Genomic DNA, 27,416 nt, shown 5'->3' on the forward strand with positions numbered 1-27,416 from the left:
ATATGCACAGAGCTGCGGACCCACCAGCTGTTCTGAAAAGCCGTCAAGCAGAGAGAAAGATGTTAGATTGTCAGTTGCCTCTGCTGTTTAGCAGCCAGATGGGAAAAGTTTGATCTGTGCAGTATTGTTGCAACCAGGAATCTTACACAGTACTTCTGTACCAAGGCCTGCGGCTAGCTTGAGCTGGGTATAAACCAGCAATGTGATTTTTCAGCCACAGTTTACCACACTGTTGAGAACCGTGTTGCTGTCACCTGTCTGTCTCGAGAGACAATGGAGCATGCCTCCAGGGGTGAAGTCAAACGGCTGCATTAGCAGCACCAGACAAACCTTCAATGCTGTGCAAGCCTGGGCAGTGTCTGTATGGAGGTTCTGGGCTGCCTAGATGACAAGACCCCCCACTCTTAGCCTCACTGATGTGGTCCAAAGGAAAGCAGAGCAAGACATTTGGCACCAGCTTGGCTGCAGGAGTTGCTGGAAAGAGAGAGCTGAGTAAAACAAAAAAGGACTCCTGGACAGTAAAGTCCAGTCAAAGGGGACTGTGGGGTTGTGGCGCTCATCACGCCAAGGGAGCTGGTGTTTGTCCTCAGACAGCTTTCCGGGTCATGGGACCAGCATGACTAAACCGCTTCTGGTGCAACGTAACACCTTGACGGAAACCAGAGCGCATGGAAATGCCGTTTACCTTCCCGCTGCAACGGTACCTATTTATCTACTTGTGCTGGTATGCTTTCAACCTGCTAGGCTGGCAGGAGCTGGTACAGAGCAACAGGAGCTCACCCTCCCGAGGGGATTCGAACCATTGACCTTTTGATTGGCAAGCCCAAGAGGCGCAGTGGTTTAGACTACAGCGCCACCCGGCTCTCTTTTAGAGAGCTGGGCGCAGGGTGGGGATCAAAGGTGGACAAATCACCTCAGAAGGAGCCCAAGGTGTCCCTCACCAGAAGTATCAACCCTCCTCTAACACCCCATACACCCCAAGATCCAAGTAACAAGATCCATACACCCCAAGTTCCAATTGTAATGCCTTGTTGGCCATGAGATCTTCTTTTCTCAACTGCATGCATTTCTGTGGTTACTGTATATGTTAGATCGAAAATGTCTAAGGAAACCTACAATTGAAGGAAAGAGCCATCTTCTTATGGATTCATAAAGGTAAAGGTACCCCTGCCCGTACGGGCCAGTCTTGACAGACTCTAGGGTTGTGCGCTCATCTCACTCTATAGGCCGGGAGCCAGCGCTGTCCGCAGACACTTCCTGGTCACATGGCCAGTGTGACAAGCTGCATCTGGCGAGCCAGCGCAGCAAACTGAACGCCGTTTACCTTCCCACCAGTAAGCGGTCCCTATTTATCTACTTGCACCAGGGGGTGCTTTTGAAGTGCTAGGTTGGCAGGCGCTGGGACCGAACGATGGGAGCGCACCCCACCGCGGGGATTCGAACCGCCGACCATGCGATCGGCAAGTCCTAGGCGCTGAGGTTTTACCCACAGCGCCACCCACGTCCCCTTATGCATTCATAGGCAATCCAAAATGCCTAACACAGGAGCAGCCGGTGGCAGTGTTGCTTGCAATGGAGCAAGATGCTCACATAGCTTTGAGCTCTGCACCTCATGAAGGCTTTTTATTTTTCACAAAACCTTTTCCCCAAATGTGCACTAGCACAAGCTACTCTAAATCGACGGAGTAATCAACCAGGCAGAGGGCCTTCTCGGTAGTGGCACCCGCCCTGTGGAATGCCCTCCCATCAGATGTCAAAGAAATAAACAACTATCTGACTTTTAGAAGACATCCAAAGGCAGCCCTGTATAGGGAAGTTTTTAGTGTTTGATTTTTTTATTGTGTTTTTAATATTCTGTTGGGAGCCGCCCAGGGTGGCTGGGGAAACCCAGCCAGATGGGCGGGGTAGAAATAATAAATGATGATGATGATGATGTGTGGCATTGCAAAATAAAAATAAAATAAATCTACGAAAAGCCCCCAATGAAAACAGAGTGTTGACATTTTGCAATTTTATTATAAAGTAAGATAAGACAAGAAAAATTCAACAGCAACATTTAAAATAATAATAAGATTGCTAACACTGTAAATACAATGTGGGAGTACGTCCAGGACACACCACCTGCAGGGAAAGAAAAAGAAAAATGGGGTTCAGTAGGTTATTTCTCCTACATATATTAATAGTGAACTCATTATCTGGGTGTGGATCCATATTAACCAAAAGCAGCATCCATACATAAGGAGGTGTTTATCAGAAGGCTGGAGAAACACCAAGGTGTTTCCCCTTCGCTTTCGCTTTCCCTGGCTGTTATGTACTGAGTTGAATAGGAGCCAAAATGCAGCAGTCTGATTGGTCCGCAGGAGCCACCCAATCCAGCTCCAGATGGAAGTGAATCCACAACCTGATTGGCCTACAGGAGAATTCCGGAATTAGCCAATCACGTGCAGCCCATTGTGTAAATAATATATATAAAGCAGACATTCTGGGGGAACTTTCATTCCTCCTCACCACTATGAGCTGAATAAAGAGCATGAAATCCACTCTCGACTCCGAGTATATTTCACTGGCATATTTCCCCTTTCCACCTCACTTCTAGGCAGCTTTTGTTTCCTTTTTTTACATCTCCGTGCCCCAAATTCCCTCTTTTGTGGGTAAAAGCAGAGCCAGCTGAACTCTGCCCTTTCACTCTAGAACTTTAGAGGAAGTGATTAATTTCATCATTAATAACCTGAAGTGGTGCTTCAGGTTAAGAACAGTTTCAGGTTAAGAACATACCTCTGGAACGAATTAAGTACTTAACCCGAGGTACCACTGTATAAGAAGAACGTAAGGCACAGAGCCCTAGCTAAGGGCCATGGATCAGTGCCCTCTTTCGGCTAGAGATGTGCTTGAATTGTTGGCCCCTGTCTGACTCGAGAGACAATGGAGTGCGCTTCTGGGGGTGAAGTCAAACTGCTGCATTTGTAGCTCCAAAGTGACCTCCCCTGGATGCAAGCCTGGGCAGCATGTATGGAGGTCCTGAACTGCTCAGACGACAAGACTCCCCTCTCAACATCCCTGATGTGACCCAAAGGAAAGCAGAGCGATACGTTTGGCACCTGCTTGGCTGCAGGAGTTGCCAGAAGGAGGCGTACAAGGAGCCATCCAACCATCTTAAGGACCCCACTGCGGATTTGTGTAGGGTTTAGTCCTTTGCCTTGCCTTCTCACAAAGATATCCCACAAGGCAGAGGAGGTTTAGGATCAGAACTTTCCTTCTCCTAGATGGGCTCTTTTCCCAGGTTGACAAGGGCCGAATTAAGACTAATTAAAAGTTTTTGGTGCTCTATAGATATCTAATTCAAAATATAAATAACAATAAACTGTAAAAGTGTAAAACATTAATCTCTATTTCTTCTTCTTTGTCTCCTTTTTCATTTATTGTGGGAGCCTTTTTTTGGTCAAACCTGGTTCAGCTGTACAGTGGTACCTCGGGTTAAGAACTTAATTCATTCCGGAGGTCTGTTCTTAACCTGAAACTGTTCTTAACCTGAAGCACCACTTTAGCTAATGGGGCCTCCTGCTGCTGCTGCACGATTTCTGTTCTCACCTTGAAGCAAAGTTCTTAACCCGAGGTACTATTTCTGGGTTAGCAGAGTCTGTAACCTGAAGCGTCTGTAACCTGAAGCATATGTAAACCGAGGTACCACTGTACTTAAAAGTTTTTGGTGCCCCTATAGTAGATATCTAATTCAAAATATAAATAACAATAAACTGTAAAAATGTAAAACATTAATCTCTAGTATTTCTTCTTCTTCTTTTTCTTTGTCTTCGTCTCCTTTTTCATTTATTGTGGGAGCCTTATTTTTTTGGTCAAACCTGGTTCATCTGTACCATATGGTCCATGGTAAATCTGGCAATGGAAAATTTATGTGGTGCCCCCTTTCATTTTTTCCCTAAGTGTTGCTTATTTTCCTTAATGGTTAATCCAGCCCCACCTGCCCCATATAATGACTGTAGATCCACAATAAATGAGCAAGTGCTTTTGACTTCCAAATGTTTAACAATTATAGCACCGCGGAGTCTACGCAGACTCCACTTCCTCTTATAGCAGAGGTGCGGCAATTAAAAACTTACCTGACACGGTGACATTGATCCAGGCCACATATTTTTCAGAAATTGTGAGAAGCTTATAGATCCGGCCAGCATCTTTGCTTACGTTGTATATTTGGAAAGTTCCCGCTGTCACGGAAACATTCTCTTTGAAGTATTTATGGTATGGCTTGCAGACTCCGTCACTAAACTGGCACAAAATGTACCATTTGGAATCTGTGTTGTTCCAAATGCAGGTGTCGAAATAAGGTTCGGAAGGAACTGAATCATTAGCAAATTTCACTGTTACTGTCTCCCCTTTTCGCACAGATTTTGAAGTACGATTAAGGCAATTCTCACCACCTGTCAGGGATGGAACCAGAAAGAAGTTTAGTTTCAAATATTATCTCCAGCAGTATCATATATTCCTTCCAGTTTGAGCTAGTGTACCCAGGTATTTTCCCCAGTAGTGATGTATGGAAGTGAGATCTGGACCATAAAGAAGGCTGACAAGCACTGCCTCCCCCCAGCCCTGCCCTGCCCTGCCCCAAATCCTGGGAACAGTATTACAATTCAGATATGGCTAACTCCAAGTGGGCAGAATGCTGTTGCGCTCACATTCTGCGAGGCAACTGGTTGCCCACTAACAGAACAGGATGGCCCTTGGGCCTGATTTAGTAACGCTCTTCCTATTTCAAAAAATAATTTTACAGTGGTAAAGGTAAAGGTAAAGGTAAAGGGACCCCTGAACATTAGGTCTAGTTGCGACCGACTCTGGGGTTCCGGCGCTCATCTCGCTTTATTGGCTGAGGGAGCTGGCGTACAGCTTCTGGGTCATGTGGCCAGCATGACTCAGCCACTTCTGGCGAACCAGAGCAGAGCATGGAAATGTCGTTTACCTTCCCACCAGAGCGGTACCTATTTATCTACTTGCACTTTGACGTGCTTTCGAACTGCTAGGTTGGCAGGAGCAGGGACCGAGCAACGGGAGCTCACCCCGTCGCGGGGATTCAAACCACCGACTTTCTGATCAGCAAGTCCTAGGCTCTGGTTGAACCCACAGCGCCACCTGCGTCCCATCTTTACAGTGGTACCTTGGGTTAATTCGTTCTGGAGGTCTGTTCTTAACCTGAAACTGAGGTACCACTTCAGCTAATGGGGCCTCCTGCTGCTGCCGGGCCACCGGCACACGATTTCCATTCTCATCCTGAAGCAAAGTTCTTAACCTGAGGTACTATTTCTGGGTTAGCGGAGTCTGTAACCTGAAGCGTATGTAACATGAGGTACCGCTGTATACTTCCATTTTAGCAGAGCTGCTTTCCTTACAAGGTGGCTGCAAGTTATGCTTGTGTGACTGTCCCCTTCCGCTGTAGAAGCATCTCTTTGTGGCCTGCGGCCTTTCTGCTCTATACTTCCTCAAAACCACAAGCCCATTGGCAGGGCTTTCCTGCAAGCATGAGCGCTGAAGGAAGACTCCAGAGTACACAAAGTGGGAGAAAAATTCAGCACAGCCTTAGAGGGTTGCCAAATAAATCTCCTTGTTGTGTGCGTGGTGCTCCAAAGCCTAGATGTGGCAACACAGCTGTCCCTGGGACATGATTGCACCAAAGGTCGTCAAGCTTATTTCTAGAATTCTCAAGAAGCTTAGTTGTAGATCATCGGTGTTAAATGCAGAAGACACCCAGGTTCCATCTCTGAGATCTCAAAAGAAACAGGTAGCAAGAGATGGGAGAGACTCTCTGCTCCACTGCTACCTGACAACCTGGAAAACTACTTTCAGTTAGAATTCACAGTATTGCTAGACAGGGATGGAGAGGAAATTTGACTCAGTTGACACTGAAAGGCAAATCAACCCCATTCACATTTTCCAAAACGATATGAAAACGGAAACATAGCCTTCCTTCAAAAACCTCACTTCTCTAAAATTTGCAAGGCAGCTCTCTAGCCAAGCAGTGTGTACAAAAGAGTATAGCTGGAATAAAGCTGCACCTATTCACCAATATAGTGTACAAAAATGCACTACCTTTGGCTAAATGGTCTTGCAAAAATCTGTATATCTGGGGAAAATGTGTATATTTGTATACAAACACAAAACCTGATGAATTTTCATGAGGACGTAACAAAATTGCACACTGATCTGGAACGAGAGAACTGAAGATTGGAATAATGAGAAACCAAAAATGACAGATTTGTCCATCTCTGTTGCAAGACCGAAGGCAATTATTATTATTTAAATTTCTATACTGCCCTTCATCCAAGGATCACAGGGCAGTTTGCAAAAACCCACATGCAAAGGGAGAGTGAAACAACCAGCTTCTTTGGGGTTGATTTCTGTTTCAAGAGAACCTGAGAAAACGCTAGTCTGACCTTGTAAAAAGCAGGTCCCTGTGTTTTTAGGAAAGGACTTTTGTTGTTGGTTTCTGAAACTCTAATTTCATATTCATACTCACTCATTGGCTCATATCCACAGGCATTTGAGGAGAGGAAATGGGCAGCAAGCAAGGTGAGTGAAAAGCCACAGGAATATCTCCTGCTGAGCAGCATGGCATGATTTTTCAGTGGTGCAGGAGCCATCAGAATATCTGGAACAATTCAGACCATAAATAAGATTATTGTAATACACATTGAGAACCAAAAGCGGCTTGTGGTGTGTGTGTGTGTGTGTGTGTGTGTGTGTGAGAGAGAGAGAGAGAGAGAGAGAGAGAGAGAGAGCAAGCATCTCTATACTTCCATCCTGGCTAGATCTGGGTGGTACTTAAATAGATGACAGAGAATTGCCAGTGGTTTGGAATGTATTAATGCCAGCAAAATTGGTGTCTTACAAAGATATCTTTTAAGAAGCACCCCATAATACTCGCTTTCTGGGAAATTGCTTTTTAAAAAAAGGCATAGCTGTTAATAATTGAAAGAAAATGTTTTGTTTTGTTTTTTACTGCCAAAATAGAATTGAGAACCAGTTATCTTTCATTTCTTTCCTAGCAAGTACAGAAGCTTCAGTTTCGCTTAGGGCGATCCAGCAAGATGCTCAAAATCTTCTCCAGTACATGGAGAAGTAACATAGATGGGAGCTGGAAACCCAGCAAAATAAAGGTACCACCATCGACCCGTTTTCACTCCCCGCACCCTGTCAAGAAATTTGGCAGAATATGACTTGATTCTAAGCTCTGCCCAGGACATTTTTAGTCACATATGCTTACTGAATAATTCAATTTCCCATTATAATTTGAATCAGCAAAGCAAAAGATCTACAAATCCTTTCCCTCCCGCAAGTGATCTCCTCACCTGCCTTCTGAAATATAGGCACGCACAAAACTTCTTAGACTCTCCGACTAAACCTTCCCACTTCTCTGAGATCCTGCGAGAGAAGAGCCAGCTCTCAAACTGTAGACTCAGAGGGCCAGCGCTGCGTTTTATTCATGCACAAAAATAGCCCACAGGAAAACCAACTACATTGCTCAAGAGATGAAAACATGCAGGGGCCGTCGCCTGCAAATCTCTAAGATGGTGCAGCAAGGCTTGCGTGACACAGCATCCCTGCTACTGAAAACCACCACTTCAGCGATTTGCGCTATCACAGATACAGGAAACCACAAAAGTCACATACCACAACAAAGCAAGCATCATTGAAAAACCCTGTCTCCCAGGCCACTTGCTATCACCGCTACAGGATTCTTCTAAAGCACGTGAAGACATGTCTTCCTGTCAGTGTATTAATTACTATCTCACCTTGATTTTCCAATTTGATCATTTCTTCCCCAATGGGACGAAATCAATGGCCACCTGCCGTTCATGCTTTAGCTGAGAGTCCTGCATTGCAGGGGTTGGGCTAGATGACCCTAGAATCATAGAATCATAGAGTTGGAAGAGGCCTCAAGGGCCATCGAGTCCAACCCCCTGCCAAGCAGGAAACACCATCAGAGCACTCCTGACATATGGTTGTCAAGCCTCTGCTTAAAGACCTCCAAAGAAGGAGACTCCACCACACTCCTTGGCAGCAAATTCCACTGTCGAACAGCTCTTACTGTCAGGGAGTTCTTCCTAATGTTTAGGTGGAATCTTCTTTCTTGTAGTTTGGATCCATTGCTCCGTGTCCGCTTCTCTGGAGCAGCAGAAAACAACCTTTCTCCCTCCTCTATATGACATCCTTTTATATATTTGAACATGGCTATCCTATCACCCCTTAACCTCCTCTTCTCCAGGCTAAACATGCCCAGCTCCCTTAGCCGTTCCTCATAAGGCATCGTTTCCAGGCCTTTGACCATTTTGGTTGCCCTGCTCTGGATCCCTACAAGTCTATGAGTCTATGATAATGGGTTGGCTCCAGATCCCTTGTCAAAGGGCTCCCTCGCAACCTCCTTGAGTGGATTTGCATGGCTGGAACCCTTCCTTGCCTGGATGAAGAACACAAGAGGGGTGACTGAGAGTTGGTAGAAACTAGTCTATGGCCTTGGCCATGTTCATTGACCTCCATCATGGCCTCCAGCCCTAACCATCAATAAGCTACCTTTGAAGGTGACTTGGAAACTACAAATAATCCAGAATGCGGCAGCTAGACTGGTGACTAGGAACAGGCACCGAGACCATATAACACCGGTCCTGAAAGACCTACATTGGCTCCCAGTACGTTTCCGAGCGCAATTCAAAGTGTTGGTGCTGACCTTTAAAGCCCTAAATGGCCTCAGCCCAATATATCTGAAGGAGCATCTCTATCCGCATCGTCCAGCTTTGAGGGCCTTCTGGTGGTTCCCTCTCTGCAAGAAGTGAGGTTACAGGGAAGGCTCCAGTACTTTGGCCACCTCATGAGAAGAGAAGACTCCCTGGAAAAGACCCTGATGTTGGGAAAGATGGAGGGCACAAGGAGAAGGGGACGACAGAGGACGAGATAGTTGGACAGTGTTCTGGAAGCTACCTGCATGAGTTTGACCAAACTGCGGGAGGCAGTGAAAGACAGGAGTGCCTGGCGTGCTCTGGTCCATGGGGTCACAAAGAGTCGGACATGACTAAAGGACTAAACAAAATCTATCTATCATCTATATCTATCATCTATCTATCTATCTATCTATCTATCATCTATCATCTATCTACCTATCTATCTACTGTATAAAAGTAAGAGTCACATCTGTTGCCCACTATTGACATGTGGCCCCTGAAAGCTTGTCAAGAAGGGAATGTGGCCCTTAGACTAAGGGAGATTCCCACATCTGCAATAGTGGAAAGAAGGACCTCCTCATGAAATCACCCTTTGCAGCAGCTGAATGCCACAGTTACTCATAGTTTCTGTGCCCCCGATTTCATGGAAAAGGAGACGGACTCATCTTTCTTAGCTTCCTCTTTCCACAGATGAAACAAGAGGCAACCTTGCACTTGCTAACCACAGTGTTTACTTTCATTTTTAATCAAATGCAATGTTTATTTAGTCTGAAACAAATCAGTAATAATAAAAAAATCACACACACACACTTTTAAATGAGCTTGAATTAGTCACGAATGTTCAGCTTTATTAAATAAGCAAACTTGTTGAAATGGTAAATGGTATTACAGTATTTATTACACTTATTTCCTATTTACTTATCATTTTTCATTTTACATCAATACATACCAATTAACAAAACCGCAATCTGTGGTTCTTTACTTCTGCATAGCCACAAACATTCCTTGTATATTTCTTCTAAAATTTATTTAACTATTCTTTACAGCTCGTTTTACATTAGCTCTGCTAAAGTTTTAAGCTGTTTACAATAACTTTTTATATATCCAATAAATTTCCCTCAGTCTTTATTTTAAAAATTCTCTTCCTGGTTTCTTATTCTTCCCGTAAGTTTGGGCATCTCCGCATACTCCATCAGCTTTATCTGCCTGACCTTCTTGGTTGGAACTGTTTCTTCTGCCCATAAATCATCCTGGCAGCCACTGCTGAATACATAGATACGGTAGTTTTTTCTGATCCTTGGGTACAGCTTGACCTATTATTCCTAAGGACACAAGTGGCGCTGTGGTCTAAACCACTGAGCCTCTTGGGTGTGATGATCAGAAGATCAGTGGTTCGAATCCCCACAATGGAGTGAGCTCCCATTGCTCTGTCCCAGCTCCTGCCAACCTAGCAGTTCGAAAGCACGCCAGTGCAAGTAGATAAATAGGTACCGCTCCAGCAGGAAGGTAAACGGCATTTCTCTGCGCTCTGGCTTCTGTCATGGCGTTCTGTTGCACCAGAAGCAGTTTAGTCATGCTGGCCACATGACCCGGAAAGCTGTCTGTGGTCAAACACTGGCTTCCCCGGTCTTTTACCTTTTACCTTTATTCCTAGAAAAAAGGATTCTGGTCTTCTTCTAAACGATACCTTCAACATTTTCCAGCTCATTATAAATCATCTCCCAAAAAGCTTTCACCATCTGACATGTCTACCACATACGGTGGTACCTCGGGTTAAGAACTTAATTCGTTCTGGAGGTCCGTTCTGAACCTGAAACTATTCTGAACCTGAGGTACCACTTTAGCTAATGGGACCTCCCACTGCTGCCACGCCGCCAGAGCACAATTTTTCGTTCTCATCCTGAAGCAAAATTCTTAACCTGAGGTACTATTTCTGGGTTAGCGGAGTCTGTAACCTGAAGCGTCTGTAACCTGAAGCGTCTGTAACCTGAAGCGTCTGTAACCCGAGGTACCACTGTATGTTAATGTTACCTCCCATTTTTCCTTACATTTCCAGCACGTATCTGATTCAGCTTTATACGTCTTAGCCAATTTACTAGAAGTCAAACACATCGTTTTCATATAGTTCTCCTTCATTTCCACATTTGATTCTGTGCTGACAGGAAAAGGGCATCAGGTGGGGAGCAAGCAGCCAGGTTGACAGAAACCATAACTTCCTTTCTGAAAACTCCCATTACTCAGAAATGTATTCTGTAAAACAGCTGACACGAACGCGAAACCCAAGGAAACCTACAGCTGACTTGAGATTTAGATGTGTGGTCATATTATTACTCATTGACTTCGTTGTCAAGGCAATGAAGAAACATGGACTGACTTCCTGACACTGGAGGACCAGCAATAGATTTTGCAGACCTGCCAAGTGCATCTGGCTGGTTCTGAGGTTCTGCTGGGTTCTCATCAAAAACTACAGCATCCCTGAAGATGTATTTTTATTTATTAGATTTATATGGCAGCTATAAGCTCCTGCCTTGAAAGCAGGAGAAAGAGAATGCAAATGCTGCTAAAAATTGCTGTGACTCTCAGTATTTTGTGGGGGGAATTCAAGTTTGAAAGCACATCAAAGCGCAAGTAGATAAATAGGTACCAATCCGGCAGGAAGGTAAACGGTGTTTCCGTGCGCTGCTTTGGTTCGCCAGAAGCGGCTCAGTCATGCTGGCCACATGACCCGGAAGCTGTACACCGGCTCCCTTGGCCAATAAAGTGAGATGAGCGCCGCAACCCCAGAGTCGTCCGCGACTGGACCTAATGGTCAGGGGTCCCTTTACCTTACTGTAAATTTAGATTTTAGCACAGAATTCCAGATGAACGGAATCTAGTCTGCCGGCTGTGAAGGAGAAGATCCAATACAACTTTCTATTCCTGGCTTCTTATTGAGCTGCGTCATAACATTTCCATTTCTCAAGATCTACAATGCAAGAAGCTATCTGATGTAAGAAGTAAGTCACATGATTATCAGGAGGTGCAGAAATGTTGCTCTTGCCTAACAAACGAGAGGTGAGTCATTCACATGAAGTCAGTTTGAGCCTTGCCTGTTACTGAGGCGATTTGCACACTGGGGCTTTCCTTCAAATTGACATCATTCGCTCACTCATATTGCAGAGAAACTAACTAATGCCAGCTGAGGTTCTGCAATGCTATTCCTTCTCCTTCATTACGTTTCAAGGGTTAATAGTGCAGTAATATAAGGTTATATAAAAAAGATACACGAGCTATAACATCTGTTAAAATTAATCATTAAATCAGAATGCCTGCTGAAATAAAAATGTCTTCCCCATGCACGTTTATCAGGGAGCTATGAAACAAAACTTCCTGGCAAAACACTTAGGCTAGAATAAATCACAGACACTTACCGTATTTTTCGCCCTATAGGACGCACTTTTTCCCCTCCAAAAATGAAGGGGAAATCTGGGTGCGTCCTATGGGGCGAATGCAGGCTTCGCGGACCTCTCCGCAAACAGCAGGAGCGCTCCCGCTGCTGGCGGAGAGGTGCCTGCATGCTGAAGCCTGCGCGCGCTGAGCTCAGCGCGCCCAGGCTTCGCGGACCTCTCCGCTAGCAGCGGGAGCGCTCCCGCTGCTGGCGGAGAGGTGCCTGCATGCGGAAGCCTGCGCGCGCTGAGCTCAGCGCGCCCAGGCTTCGCGGACCTCTCCGCTAGCAGCGGGAACGCTCCCGCTGCTGGCGGAGAGGTGCCTGCATGCGGAAGCCTGCGCGCCCTGAGCTCAGCGCGCCCAGGCTTCGCGGACCTCTCCGCTAGCAGCGGGAACGCTCCCGCTGCTGGCGGAGAGGTGCCTGCATGCGGAAGCCTGCGCGCGCTGAGCTCAGCGCGCCCAGGCTTCGCGGACCTCTCCGCTAGCAGCGGGAACGCTCCCGCTGCTGGCGGAGAGGTGCCTGCATGCGGAAGCCTGCGCGCGCTGAGCTCAGCGCGCCCAGGCTTCGCGGACCTCTCCGCTAGCAGCGGGAACGCTCCCGCTGCTGGCGGAGAGGTGCCTGCATGCCGAAGCCTGCGCGCGCTGAGCTCAGCGCGCCCAGGCTTCGCGGACCTCTCCGCTAGCAGCGGGAGCGCTCCCGCTGCTGGCGGAGAGGTGCCTGCATGCCGAAGCCTGCGCGCGCTGAGCTCAGCGCGCCCAGGCTTCGCGGACCTCTCCGCTAGCAGCGGGAGCGCTCCCGCTGCTGGCGGAGAGGTGCCTGCATGCCGAAGCCTGCGCGCGCTGAGCTCAGCGCGCCCAGGCTTCGCGGACCTCTCCGCTAGCAGCGAGAACGCTCCCGCTGCTGGCGGAGAGGTGCCTGCATGCCGAAGCCTCCGCGCGCTGAGCTCAGCGCGCCCAGGCTTCGCGGACCTCTCCGCTAGCAGCGGGAGCGCTCCCGCTGCTGGCGGAGAGGTGCCTGCATGCCGAAGCCTCCGCGCGCTGAGCTCAGCGCGTCCAGGCTTCGCGGACCTCTCCGCTAGCAGCGGGAGCCAGCACTGGGCTCCCACGGCTTGCAGAGAGCTGCCTGTTTGGGGGCTGGGGTCGGGGGAAGCTCGGGCTTCCCCAACCCCGCGCCTGGGGGGGAAATAATTTTTTTCCTTTATTTCCCCCCCAAAAAACTAGGTGCGCCTTATGGGACGGTGCGTCCTATAGGGCGAAAAATACGGTAGTTTGGCATATAAGTTAATATTTTACTCACAGTCTCCAGAAAGTACAGCAAACAAGGCTCCATCTGCTGGCAGTAAAACAAAGAAAATAGGTTCCAAATGACTTAAAAATTAAAATGCATGGTTTCCTTACAAAAGGATCATGCAATCTTTGAGTTAACAAAGATAAAGGCTTTAAAATATCCCTTTTGGAAAGGTTCAGTTCACTTGGTTTTTCCAAAATTGGCCATGGCAGTTGCAAAAAAGGAAAAAAAAGGGGAAATACAGGACCATTTGCTTTGAAGGTTGTTAAGGTCAAATGGACCAATGAGGACAAAAAATGTAGAAGCCAGGCAGAAATTACAAGGACCCTTTTTTTGCACAACCAGAGAAGTACAGCTCACAGCTTCTGTTTCATTGCTGAAGACACACCACTTGGCTCTGCTCTTTGACAATATCAGTGTCCTCCTTCCAGCATGGAATTATCGTTTTGGGGTTAGGGAGAGGCAAGTTGTTGTCTATTATTCAAATTGTGTTGTGCGTCTGTGCTATAAGCTGATCCTGGGATCTTCTTGTGAGGAGTGGTTAGTGTGTGTGTGTGTGTGTGTGTGTGTGTGTGTGTAGAAACCTTTATTTATTTATATTCTGTTCCTTCCAACGTCATCGGCGAACAATGCAACATTTCAATAAATCACAATTTAAAAAGTATTCAGTAATTAGGTAGAAACAAGACAAATCAACAGAGGATACAGGTCATTTCAGAGGGCCGAGTCATAGGAACGTGATATTCTGCAAATCGGAATGTTTCATGCAGATTTTGGAATCTTTTTTTAAAAAATGAAACTAATTTTACAAAATACTATAGAGCAGGGATGGGGAACAATAATAATAAAATCAGAGCACTGTCAGTACTATAGTTCAATTACAGGCCATCACTCGAAGCCAAGCAGATAACCGTGCCAAGGCCATCTATGTATAAAAGGTTAGGGTTGGGGTATCAGTCCCTGGGCCCAATAGACTGCAAAACTTTCTTCCACGCATCAAAATTCAGCGAGGCCTCAAATTCCTCAAGGGCTACAGCCGCTGACATCGCAATGCCACAGGACAAACCAGAGTTATCTTCCGTGCCATTGTTCTCGCGTTCATCGCTGTCACATTCTTCCTCGAGCCCAGCCTCTTCTTTGCCACTGTCTCCTTCGTCCTCGCCCACCGCAGTTCTGAGGGAGGAGAACACAGCTGTGTATACCAGATTGCCAGAGACGGCTTTCCCCATGGATCACACCCCGCTTGCCGCTAAGCGCCTTGGGCTGCCTACTGGGAAGTGTTAACGGAGAAATCTGATGGCTCCCTTGGGCAAAAAAACAAGGACACCAGCCAGGAATACCAGAGCATAACAGGAGCCAGTAGGCTTGGTCTTTATTGAAGACTGTCACGACAGGACTCCCACCTGCCACAAGGTGGAACAAGATGGAAGCCCAGAACAAAAGAGAACCCAAACTTTTATTAGCTGCTAATCCCTATGTTACACCCCCCCCAAACTACATCACTCATACATCATGGTTACATCATGAAAGGGGAGGTCTGGTGGCAGTAATCTGAACATCCTGGACCCTGCCCCATGGTTGTCCTGGCCCTCCACCAAACACCCATCAAGTGTAACAAAGAAGATATTTACATTTCCCTGTTTCCCAGCCAAGTTAATCACACCCTTTTGTCTTCATCTGGGTTTGTTATTTCTGGAATGGCTAGCTGTCTGGCACTCAGGTATCAGGCAGAGGGGCTGCTGAATAGCTGAGCTCACATGTCTATATGAATTTCTGAAGTTTTCCAAGTGAGCCAGTACATAGATACATTTATCAGTGATACATTTGGTATCGTGCAGCAAAGGCCCTTTGAATAGATAGGAAGAAACTGTGATGTAGTGTTTTGTGGGGACAAATCACAAAAGTCAGAAAAGTGATTGTGCTGTTTTTGGTAGCGGACTGCATGTGCATGATATCTGCTGGAGGCGCAACCCCAACCTATACATACATACATTCCTGCAGCAGTAAGGTAAAGGTAAAGGTAAAGGGACCCCTGACCATTAGGTCCAGTCGTGGGGTTGCGGCGCTCATCTCGCTTTATTGGCCGAGGGAGCCAGCATACAGTTTCCGGGTCATGTGGCCAGCATGACTAAGCTGCTTCTGGCGAACCAGAGCAGCGCACGGAAACGCCGTTTACCTTCCCATCGGAGTGATACCTATTTATCTACTTGCACTTTGACGTGCTTTCAAACTGCTAGGTTGGCAGGAGCAGGGACTGAGCAACAGGAGCTCACCCCGTGGGGATTTGAACCGCCGACCTTCTGATCGGCAAGTCCTAGGCTCTGTGGTTTAACCCACAGCACCACCCGCGTCAGGAAGGGTCAAAACATTGCAGGCCTTTCAGTAAGAAGCCAAAGTAGCCCCCAAATGACATCAGCTTGAGTATTTTGCTCACGGAGGCACACCTTGCCTGATTGTTTTGTTTCCCTGACTTTATATAGTTTGGCGGGTTGGCTAAACAAACCATGGTTAAGGAAGGGTCGATCGGCTTCCTTGCTGGTGGCGATGCTGCCCGGCTGGCACAAACCCACAACAGGGCCTTCTTAGTAGTGGTCCCATGCTTACTAAAAGCCCTCCCTGGTAAGGTAGAATCATAGAATTGTGGCGCTAGAAGGGACCCTGACAAGATGGCCATCCCGCCTCTGCTTAAAAACCTCCAAGGAAGGAGAGTCCACAATCTCTCGAGGGAGACTGTTCCACTGTTGAACAGCTCTGTTACAGGTCTGTCCCCCTCATTATTATTTTTTTGGGGGGGCAGATTTCTTCTACCCTGAGAATATTTGGGGGGAAGGCCGCAATAAAGGGGCAAGGAAGGGTGTGATAAAGATCTAATAGGAATTAAATCATCACATTATTTATTTAGTATGATAAAACACATGTTACCGGCTCTCTCCAAAAATAGAGGGAGTGGAAATTATGAAGTGTTTCAACTTTCGATAAAGAAGGGCAATTTGCACCGTAGCTGGTGCTTTTCAGACAAAAAGTATTAATGGGACATTGCTGGGGGTGGGGTCGGAATCCAAAGGCACAATCTAGTCAAGGAGAAAATGCACAAAAAAAGTGCACTTGTCAACATTACTTTCTAGGAAACCTGGAGTTTTATCATACATCTGTCCAGAGCAGCGATGGGGAAAAGAACCTTTTCGGCTGGAGCGCCAAATCTTTGTCTTCCCACAAACCCTGCAGGCCAAATCTAACGGAAAGGTGAGACCACCCACCTGTCAGGTAATTCACCATGTGATTAGCAGGTGAGTAGTCCTGCCCACCTGTCAAACTTGGTCCTCAGGATTAACTTCTTGCAGTTCAGAGAACGAGCAGCGAGTTCAAATCCTGATTAACAGCCATGGGATCCAGCCTTGTCTCTTGCTGCCCCTTGCTGGATGTCACGTTCGATTGCTGCTGCCGCGAGCGATGGAGGATAGACCTGCTCTCTGCTGCAAGGCCCATTTCCACCTGGCCTAGGGGGCCGGGCCCACACCCACCCTGAATAGCTAAAAGAGGCTCCTGGGAGGCCACTGGGACATTGCTGGAACAACTCTTGGGTTGGGGCAACTGGCTAAAATATTTTAAACGGGTCTAATTTTGATTCCTCCATTTCATTTTTGTTGGGTTGGTGTTGGTTACAATGTTTAGTTGGGGTTGGCGGTTACTTAAATTTGGGTATTAACTGTAAACTGTTTCTTATTATTGCTATTACTGGTTTTTTTTATTGATTTATCGGTTTGGTATAGGATATATTGTTTTCTAATGGCTTGACGTTTTGTTGGGTTTTATATGTTGTAGGCCACCCAAGTGTTGCTGGGGAGACCCAGCCAGATGGGCGGGGTATATAAATTAACAAATATTATATATATTATATTATTCTTTAATGCCAGGTGTGGGGCAGGCGGACGTGGTTTGTGAGGGGCTGAATGGGAAGGCTGGTGGTCTAAATCTGGCTTCTTTGGGTAATGGACTAAAGGGGTTCAAACCAAGGGTCTCGTGGGAAGAGATATTTTCTGAAGACGTTCTGGCACAGGGGTGAAATAGGAATTCATGAACTTACTCGTACATGCTTGAAGCTCTGCATGAAAGAGAACAATTGAGATGTAGTCAATGAGCTCTTCCTCTCTTCACCGACCCCTCAAAACATGGAAGAATTAACAGCGCTCCGCTCACAACACCAGAGCTCACGGATGCAAGTCCAGCCAGGCCCAATCAAAGTCAATTTCTCCACATTCCTAAAGATACTTCTACTGTTTTTCTGTATTTGATTACATACACATGCTTTCGGGTCCTGAAGTGTTCACCGCTCCAGTACAGTGGTGCCTCGCAAGACGAAAAGAATCCGTTCCGCGAGTCTCTTCGTCTTGCGGTTTTTTTCGTCTTGCGAAGCAAGCCCATTAGCGGCTTAGCGGCTTAGCGCTATTAGCGGCTTAGCAGGCTTAGCGTATCAGCTGATAAGCGGCTTAGCGGATCAGCTGTTAAGCAGCTTAGCGGCTTGGGAAAAAGGGGGGTGAAAGGAAAAAACCCCCGCAGGAACTCGCAAGACATTTTCGTCTTGCGAAGCAAGCCCATAGGAAATTCGTTTTGCGAAGCACCTCCAAAACAGAAAACCCTTTCGTCTAGCGGGTTTTCCGTCTTGCGAGGCATTCATCTTGCGGGGCACCACTGTACTTTATATGTCGAGCGGTATAAATATTTGCACAAACAAAATAAGCAAGACTATAGTAATAATTAGGATTCTTTATCAAGTGCCTACAAAGAAACACCCAAGGGGCAACTATACACAAAAGAAAAATACAAGCAAGTATAAAATGATACAGGCATAAACAAAGTTTTGTGATTGCCTGTAAGAAAGCTTATTGCTCATACATAGTAAATGAGAAGACCGGTATCCTCAAACACTGTTGGACTACAACTCCCATCATCCTTAGTCATTGGCTAGGCTGCCCGAGGCAGGTGGAACTGGCCTTGTTACAGGTGCCACGTATTAAGAAATCAGTGATGGAGGCGCCTTCATTGTACAGTGGTACCTCGGGTTACATACGCTTCAGGTTACAGGCACTTCAGGTTACAGCTCCGCTAACCCAGAAATAGTACCTCAGGTTAAGAACTTTGCTTCAGGATGAGAACAGAAATCGCAACAGCGGAAGGCCCCATTAGCTAAAGTGGTGCTTCAGGTTAGGAACAGTTTCAGGTTAAGAACGGACCTCCGGAACAAATTAAGTACTTAACCTAAGGTACCACTGTACTCCTTTTGGCGCCAAATAAAAAGATTTTTGTTTATGCAGGCCTACCCAGATACGTGTGGCATTGACATGTAACTGAATCTGTTTTTGGTTTTTTTAAGCTTACTGTTCATTTTTATCATTGTTCTATGTCTTAAATGTTGTATCCAAATGTTGTGTTGAGGCCCAAAAGTTGGGAAAGGCCAGGTTACAGTATCCCCCCCCCCCCCCGAGATAAACCTTGGGTCAGATTGATAACTCAGTTGGTTAGAGTGTAGTGCTGATAATGCCAAGGTTGCAGGTTCGATCCCCGTATGGGACACCTGCATATTCCTGCATTGCAGGGGGTTGGACTAGATCATGGGAAGGCAAACTAAGGCCCGGGGGCTGGATCCGGCCCAATCGCCTTCTAAATCCGGCCCGTGGACAGTCTGGGAATCAGCATGTTTTTACATGAGTAGAATGTGTCCTTTTATTTAAAATGCATCTCTGGGTATTTGTAGGGCATAGGAATTCGTTCACCCCCCCCCCCAAAATATAGTCCAGCCCCCCACAAGGTCTGAGGGACAGTGGACAAGTTTTGCTGACCCCTGGACTAGATGATCCTCACAGTCCCTTCCAACTCTACAATTCTATACATTGTGCACATATAAAGAAAGGCAACCTTAGAGCAGAGCTTTGCAAACTGTGTGTCACAACACGTTAGTGTGTCGGTTGCAATGTGTAGGTGTGTTGCTCAAACGCTCCCCATACTCCTACCAGGGCAGGAAAGGGGTTAGTTAAACCTCCAATTTGCTATTAAAACTGAATTACTTTGTTGCATGTCTAAAAAGTGTGTCACCAACATGAAAAGTTTGGAAAGCCCAGCCTTAGGGCTTGATAACAACCGAATATGTGAATTAAGAGCAGGGGTCAGCAAACTTTTTCAGCAGGGGGCCAGTCCACTGTCAGACCTTGGGGGGGACGACTATTTTGGTGTGTGTGTGTGTGTGTGAATTCCTATGCCCCACAAATAATCCAGAGATGCATTTTAAATAAAAGCACACATTCTACTCATGGAAAAACACACTGATTCCCGGACTGTCCGCGGGTCGGATTTAGAAGGCGATTGGGCCACATCTGGCCCCCGGGCCTTACTTTGCCTACCCATGGTTAAGAGTGATGAGGAAAGCAAATTGGCAGCCATATTAAATCAGATCTAGTCTAGCCATATTGCTTAAAGCTAGCTATCATTATCTGGCCAAACTACTGTATTCACTCGAATCTAATGCTCACCTTTTTAGGGCCCAACTACGTTGTGAAAATTAAGGTGTGCATTAGATTCGATGGAGCATTTACATTTGCCATAAAATGCTTTTTTTGTTTTGTTTCAAGGTTTTGGGTGACACCTGGCTACAGAGCAGTACATGTGAAAAGGATCTAGGAGTCTTGGTTGACCACAAACTTGACATGACCACAACAGTGTGACGCGGCAGCTAAAAAAGCCAATGCAATTCTGGGCTGCATCAATAGGAGTATAGCATCTAGATCAAGAGAAGTAATAGTGCCACTGTATTCTGCTCTGGTCAGACCTCACCTGGAGTACTGTGTCCAGTTCTGGGCACCACAGTTCAAGAAGGACACTGACAAACTGGAACGTGTCCAGAAGAAGGCAACCAAAATGGTCAAAGGCCTGGAAATGATGCCTTATGAGGAACGGCTAAGGGAGCTGGGCATGTTTAGCCTGGAGAAGAGGAGGTTAAGGGGTGATATGATAGCCATGTTCAAATATATAAAAGGATGTCACATAGAGGAGGGAGAAAGGTTGTTTTCTGCTGCTCCAGAGAAGCGGACACAGAGCAATGGATCCAAACTATAAGAAAGAAGATTCCACCTAAACATTAGGAAGAACTTCCTGACAGTAAGAGCTGTTCGACAGTGGAATTTGCTGCCAAGGAGTGTGGTGGAGTCTCCTTCTTTGGAGGTCTTTAAGCAGAGGCTTGACAACCATATGTCAGGAGTGCTCTGATGGTGTTTCCTGCTTGGCAGGGGGTTGGACTTGATGGCCCTTGTGGTCTCTTCCAACTCTATGATTCTATGATTCTATGATTTAAATTGAGGTGTGCATTACATTTGATGGTGCGTTAGACTCGAGTAAATACGGTATGTTCCCCTCACCCACTTTCCCCATGTCAGCTCATGCCCAAAGAATCCACTTAACCTACTTGTGGAACCCAATGGATTCCATGCTCCTCCCTGGCTCTGAAAATCTCATCCAGTCTTTTAAGGTAAACCATTCATAAAAATCTGCTCTTACCTTCAGGAAGGCCACATGGTCTGTGGTTTCTAATGTTGCTTTAATCCTGGCAATCATCTTTGTATACGAAGATGCTTCGTCTTTCAGATGTATTACGGCACCCTGCATATCCTTCAGGTTCTTCTTGCTTATCTTCTGGACTCTGTTCTTACAACTTTCTTCCTTCTCATGCAAGATCTGGTGGAGAGCCTCAAACCCTCTGGAAATGCGACTCAAGGTGTCTTTAGTGCAATTCTGCAAGGGGTAGGAAAACCGAAGAAGCAAGGAGGGATTTGTTTAATCTTAAAGCGAAAAACAACAACAGCCGTGCAGCAAATACCTTCCGATTTATGAAATCCGTTTTTAAAATGTACAATGGAAATCTTTGAATATATTCAGCTTCTAAACTGCAGTTGCTACCCGCTTTTATTATTGCAACTGAGGATCAGGATCACTCAAGCACAGATGGGGCGACTGAATCTGCTTGATCTTCTTGCAGAAACGAGGACGGTACTTGTTACAACGCCATATAGGGATCCGCAGGGGTGATTCAGATAGCCATTTGGAACATGGCACTCACTCAGAAATTATGGGCCTAATTGAAAGATGTGTGTTTGCTGGTCCTGAATGGGGTAACCATGTCCCTGAAAGACCAGGTGCACAGCCTGGGAGTCATTCTGGACTCACAAGCTTTCCATGGAGGAAGCAGCTGTTGAGGCGGTTTAGCCAAGACTGAAGCTCTTTCCTTTTTGCTTGATTTTAGTCAGACCTGCAAACAGGTGACCCACCACCTAGCCAGAAGCAGACTGCCAGCCACGTATTGTTGTCTTCTAGAGTCTCAAGAAACCAACACTTTTCAGACTATTGCTAACTTATTCGCCTGGTGCACTTATACCTCATGATATCATGAGGTATACTGTAAATAGGGAACCATAACAACTGCTATTTAAATACAGGGCTGGTTTTGTATTTCAGTTATCTAATAGTGTGGTACCTTGGGTTAAGAACTTAATTCGTTCCGGAGGTCCGTTCTTAACCTGAAACTGTTCTTAACTTGAAGTACCACTTTAGCTAATGTGGCCTCCTGTTCTCATCTTGAAGCAAAGTTCTTAACCCGAGGTACTATTTCTGGGTTAGCGGAGTTTGTAACCTGAAGCGTATGTAACCTGAAGTGTATGTAACCCGAGGTACCACTGTATATGTATTTGGGTATCTCTTAAGATATTGTAACCAAATGTTTCACGATTATTCCCCAGTTGAAAGAGCAGGTTTTTTGGTCTATGTTTGGATACAATTGGACGCCAATTTTGAATCAAGATGGTGGACTGGTCCTTTCAAGACAGTTGGCCACCTCATGAGAAGAGAAGACTCCCTGGAAAAGACCCTGATGCTGGCAAAGATGGAGGGCACAAGGAGAAGGGGACGACAGAGGACGAGATGGTTGGACAGTGTTCTTGCAGCTACAAACATGAGTCTGACCAAACTGCGGGAGGCAGTGGAAGACAGGAGTGCCTGGCGTGCTCTGGTCCATGGGGTCACGAAGAGTCGGACACGACTAAACGACTAAACAACAACTTTACCCACCAATTTCAAAGCTGCACCAATTTTTGTTTGTTTGGTTCTTAGCATTCCCGAGCAATGCTGGGTACAAGACAGCTAGTTTATTATATTTTTATCCTACCTTTCCAGCAACAAATTCAGGATGGCCAATATCATTCTCCACCATTCCTCTACTTTCACACATTTTAACCTTAGGCCAAGAGATAGAAACTGGCATAAGGAATTCAACCTTGAACCTATCTTGGAGTAGACCTTTGAACTGGCCTACCCATCTTGCCCCATTCCTACAACTGAATTCTTTTACTTACTCCAAGTACAGGTCTGTGTGATGTATATAATTTACCTCCATCTCTGACATTTCTTCTAGCTGAAAAGATTCGGCGTCACCAGCGGTCTTTAGGAAATTCTCCAGTTTTCTAAGAATTGTCTCCAATTTCCCCTGTGTAGCAGAGAAAGCCAGAGACATTGAGCATGAAACATGTCTATTTTTCGTTTATCAAAACAGGAGAGGCAATACTTGTTACACATATTGAAAATACACTAAATCATATAACCATTAAAAAAAAATCATCAGGATCCTTGCCATGGGGGGTTGAAGGCCATGGTGGGGGTGGGTGGGAGGGGCGAGAGAAAGGTGTGGGAAACCTGAAGTCATACAAAAGGATTATAGCGCCGCCTTGTGCCTCATTGATCTCAGTGCTCTGTATGTCTGTGCCTTGCAGTTCATTTGAATGTATGCCCTTATTTGGAGATGCGGCTGCAAAGGATGATGGGGGCCTGTAATGTGAGATTGCTGGCAGACGGGATGCAGAGGGAGAACAAAGAACAATAAAAGCTGCCGGAGAGGGGAAGTTTGAATGACCTACCCTCCTCCCAGGAAAATATGCTGTTTCTGTGTAATTTCTTTATGATATGCACCCTACCTTGAAGCTGCTGGACAGCTCAACAGAAAGGGTAGCTATTGGAAACTCTAGAAATACGTTTGTGATATGGTGTTGATGTGTACTTGTGTGTGTGTGTGTGTGTGTGTCTGTGTGTGTGTGTGTGTGTGTATGTGCATGTACACACACACATTTTTATATTGTAATTTGCTTTAAGATCTCTTAAAATACCATATAAATGAAAATAGTAATATAATACAGGCTAAAAGGTATATTACAGGGCTAAAAATGAGTATGACAAGGCTGTATATTGTATCCTTGCTTATTTAATTTATATGCAGAATTCATCATGCGAAAGGCTGGGCTGAATGAATCCCAAGCCGGAATTAAGATTGCCAGAAGAAATATCAACAACCTCAGATATGCAGATGACTCAACCTTGATGGCAGAAAGTGAGGAGGACTTAAAGAACCTTTTAATGAGGGTGAAAGAAGAGAGCGCAAAATATGGTTTGAAGCTCAACATCAAAAAAACGAAGATCATGGCCACTGGGCCCATCACCTCCAGGCAAATAGAAGGGGAAGAAATGGAGGCAGTGAGAGAATTTACTTTCTTGGGCTCCGTGATCACTGCAGATGGTGACAGCAGCCACGAAATTAAAAGATGCCTGCTTCTTGGGAGAAAAGCAATGACAAACCTAGACAGCATCTTAAAAAGCAGAGACATCACCTTGCCGACAAAGGTCCGTATAGTAAAAGCTATGGTTTTCCCAGTAGTGATGTATGGAAGTGAGAGCTGGACCATAAAGAAGGCTGATCGCTGAAGAATTGATCCTTTTGAATTATGGTGCTGGAGGAGACTCTTGAGAGTCCCATGGACTGCAAGAAGATCAAACCTATCCATTCTTAAGGAAATCAGCCCTGAGTGCTCACTGGAAGGGCAGATCCTGAATCTGAGGCTCCAATAGTTTGGCCACCTCATGAGAAGAGAAGACTCCCTGGAAAAGACCCTGATGTTGGGAAAGATGGAGGGCACAAGGAGAAGAGGACGACAGAGGACAAGAGGATTGGATAGTGTTCTCGAAGCTACTAGCATGAGTTTGACCAAACTGCGGAAGGCAGTGGAAGACAGGAGTGCCTGGCGTGCTCTGGTCCATGGGGTCACGAAGAGTCGGACACGACTAAATGACTAAACAAAAACGAAAAGGTAAAGGACCCCTGACAGTTAAGTCCGGTTGCAGACGACTCTGGGGTTACGGTGCTCATCTCGCTTTACAGTCCGAGGGAGCTGGCATTTGTCCGCAGACAGTTTTCCCGGGTCATATGGCCATCATGACTAAGGCGCTTCTGGAGAAACCAGAGCAGCGCACAGAAACGCTGTTTATCTTCCCGCCGGAGCGGTACCTATTTATCTACTTGCACGTTTGATGTGCTTTTGAACTGCTAGATTGGCGGGAAATATAGGGCTAATAATAATAATAAATAATAATCAATTTTATTTATATCCCGCCCTCCCCAGCCGAAGCCGGGCTCAAGGCGGCTAACAACAATAAAACAGTACAAACAACACTCTAAAATCATTCATTATAAAATTAATTAATTCAAGCCACTGGCAACCATTGGGCCAGAGCTCTGCGAAGATTGCCGATGGAGGGAGTCAGGCTGTGCCCTGGCCAAAGGCCTGGTGGAACAGTTCTGTCTTGTAGGCCCTGCGGAAAGATGTCAAGTCCCGCAGGGCCCTGGTCTCTTGTGACAGAGTGTTCCACCGGATCGGAGCCACGGCCGAAAAAGCCCTGGCTCTAGTTGAGGCCAGCCTAACTTCTCTGTGGCCTGGCTAGAAGAGTATACAGTGGTACCTCGGGTTACATACACTTCAGGTTACAGACTCCACTAACCCAGAAATAGTGCTTCAGGTTAAGAACTTTGCTTCAGGATGAGAACAGAAATCGTGCTCTGGCAGCGCGGCGGCAGCAGGAGGCCCTATTAGTTAAAGTGGTGCTTCAGGTTAAGAACAGTTTCAGGTTAAGTACGGACCTCTAGAACGAATTAGGTACTTAACCCGAGGTACCACTGTAATGGAGGGGTAAATTAGTTTAATAGGAGCGTTGGACTATGGGGAAAAGAAGTGAGAGATGTAACAGCAGGGGTTGCTAGTCCTTCTGGGACACTGGGCAAACCTGGAATTTTGAGAAAGTTATGCAGGTCGGGGGCCAGTCACAAATAGGTGCTGTGCTGCATGTGACATAATGGATGCCACATTTAAAAGAGCATAAACACACACACAAAAACCAGTTTTTAAATTCCCCATGGTGATGAAGGGCAGGTGAGAAATCTAACAAAATTAAATAAAAATAACATATCTATTGCATTTTCCCACACACCAGTATTAGCCTCTGACCAGATGGTTTTACCATCAGCCAACCTTCCCCTCTCCCATTTTTTTAACTTCTTGATATAAGAGAGGTATGGAGAACTGGAAAGTTTGCAGAAGGTTTTTGTGACGTTTTCCTTGGTGTTGCAAAATCCCTCTTGGGGCAACGCCTTCATTTTTTGTGAGTGCGAACTTAAAAATGGAAAGCGTAATGCTGGTTGTCAACAAAAGAGGTTTAAAGACTATAGCAAGGCAAATCTTAAAAAATGTAGTATAAACACCAACAATTGGGAAACACTGGCCTGTGAGCGCTACAGTTGGAGAACAGCATTTACCAAAGGTGTCATGGGCTTTGAAGACACTCAAACTCAGGACACAAGGGAGAAACATGCTAGGAGGAAGGTACACTTGGCAAATCCACACCGTGATCAACTTCCACCCGGAAACCTTTGTTCCCATTGTGGAAGGACGTGTGGATCCAGAATTGGCCTCCACAGTCATTGTTAGGACCGTGTTCATGGAAGACAATCTTACTCGGCTACAAGTGATCTTCAAGGAAGCAGCAGCAACCTGGGAAGTAATCCCTATTTAACTCAAGCGAAACTGACTTCTGTGAGGGGGTGGAGAAGGCACGCACGGAATTGGACCGCACGTCTGAACCCGACCCGCGTGTCACCACTGCTACAGCCGCTTCCCGGGCTCCGAGCAGAGAAAGAAGCCTTGCCTTCGACTACCTGCGCGTATTCGACGGCAAAATACGCAGAAGCCTTGCCACTGACCTGCGCGTCCTTCACATCATTTTTGATCGGCAGGAACTCGTGGCCCCGGTGGCATGGCAGATCCTGGCAGATCACGCAGATGGGGACGCGATGCTGCCGACAGAAGAGCTCCAGCGGCTCCTCGTGCTCCTCGCAGAAGTCGCGGGCGGCTGCGGGCAGCGGCTCGCCGTCGAGCTCCAGGCGGTGGACTTTCTGGGCCAGGTTGGACGCCAGCTCCTGCGGCCCGAAGGGGCGGCGACACTCCGGGCAGCTCCCTGCGCCCTGCCCGACGGGGACGCAGCTTTTGATGCACAACAGGCAGACGTTGTGGCCGCAGCCCAGCAGGTGGGGCTCTTGCAAGGCGGAGAGGCAGATCGGGCACAGCAGGTCCTCAGCCAGGTTGGACGCCATGGTCCCCGGGAGCAGCTACTGGACGGGGACCGGCTGCGAGCGCCCCTCGCCCTTTCAAAAGGGAAGACGAGGTGCGCCCACCCGCGCAGCGCCTTGCTTCGAAGCGCTTCTGCCCGCCCGACGCCGGTTCAGTGGATCTGCAGTCTTTCGATTCATCTTTCTCCGGAAAGAGGTGCGGGGAGCGCAAAAACGCAAAGGGAACAGGAGTAGCCAAGAGCGCGCACGACCAGCTGAAGCAGAGGCCCCTTGTGCTCCTAATTAATAGCCCCTTCCACCAGCCCAGCAGGTGAAGCGTATGAAATTCCTTCTTCGAGGGAACTTTTAAAGGCGCAGGAGCCCTGTCTCCGTTTGCATTTGGCAACATTCCGTTGCTCCGACCAGCGAGCCGGCTGTCCATTTCGTAGAGATCATTTTTCTCAAATAAGGCAAGGTCACCAAGGCTAAAATATTTTTCGTATATTGTATATTTTCATATATT

The 27,416-nt window shown here is 46.6% G+C and overlaps 1 protein-coding gene and 1 long non-coding RNA gene across 2 annotated transcripts; both read right to left on the bottom strand.

Annotated features, from left to right (window-relative positions):
* Window positions 1–1,996: 1,996 nt before the first annotated feature.
* On the bottom strand, window positions 1,997–7,486 carry LOC310671040. The gene is made up of 4 exons (XR_014507700.1): window positions 7,353–7,486; window positions 6,521–6,652; window positions 4,116–4,433; window positions 1,997–2,121 (listed from the first exon to the last, which is right to left on the bottom strand). It is a non-coding gene; the product is annotated as an uncharacterized lncRNA (long non-coding RNA).
* Window positions 7,487–14,273: 6,787 nt separating this feature from the next.
* Window positions 14,274–26,938, bottom strand: LOC310672933 (nuclear factor 7, brain-like; the record flags this gene model as incomplete). The annotated part of the gene is made up of 4 exons (XM_083430617.1): window positions 14,274–14,607; window positions 20,957–21,213; window positions 22,862–22,957; window positions 26,549–26,938. Coding segments are annotated over 4 exons (744 nt in total). The 3' UTR covers window positions 14,274–14,606.
* Window positions 26,939–27,416: the final 478 nt, after the last annotated feature.

Source organism: Podarcis tiliguerta, assembly GCF_965153285.1.
Source record: "Podarcis tiliguerta genome assembly, chromosome: 2".
NCBI lineage: Eukaryota > Metazoa > Chordata > Lepidosauria > Squamata > Lacertidae > Podarcis > Podarcis tiliguerta.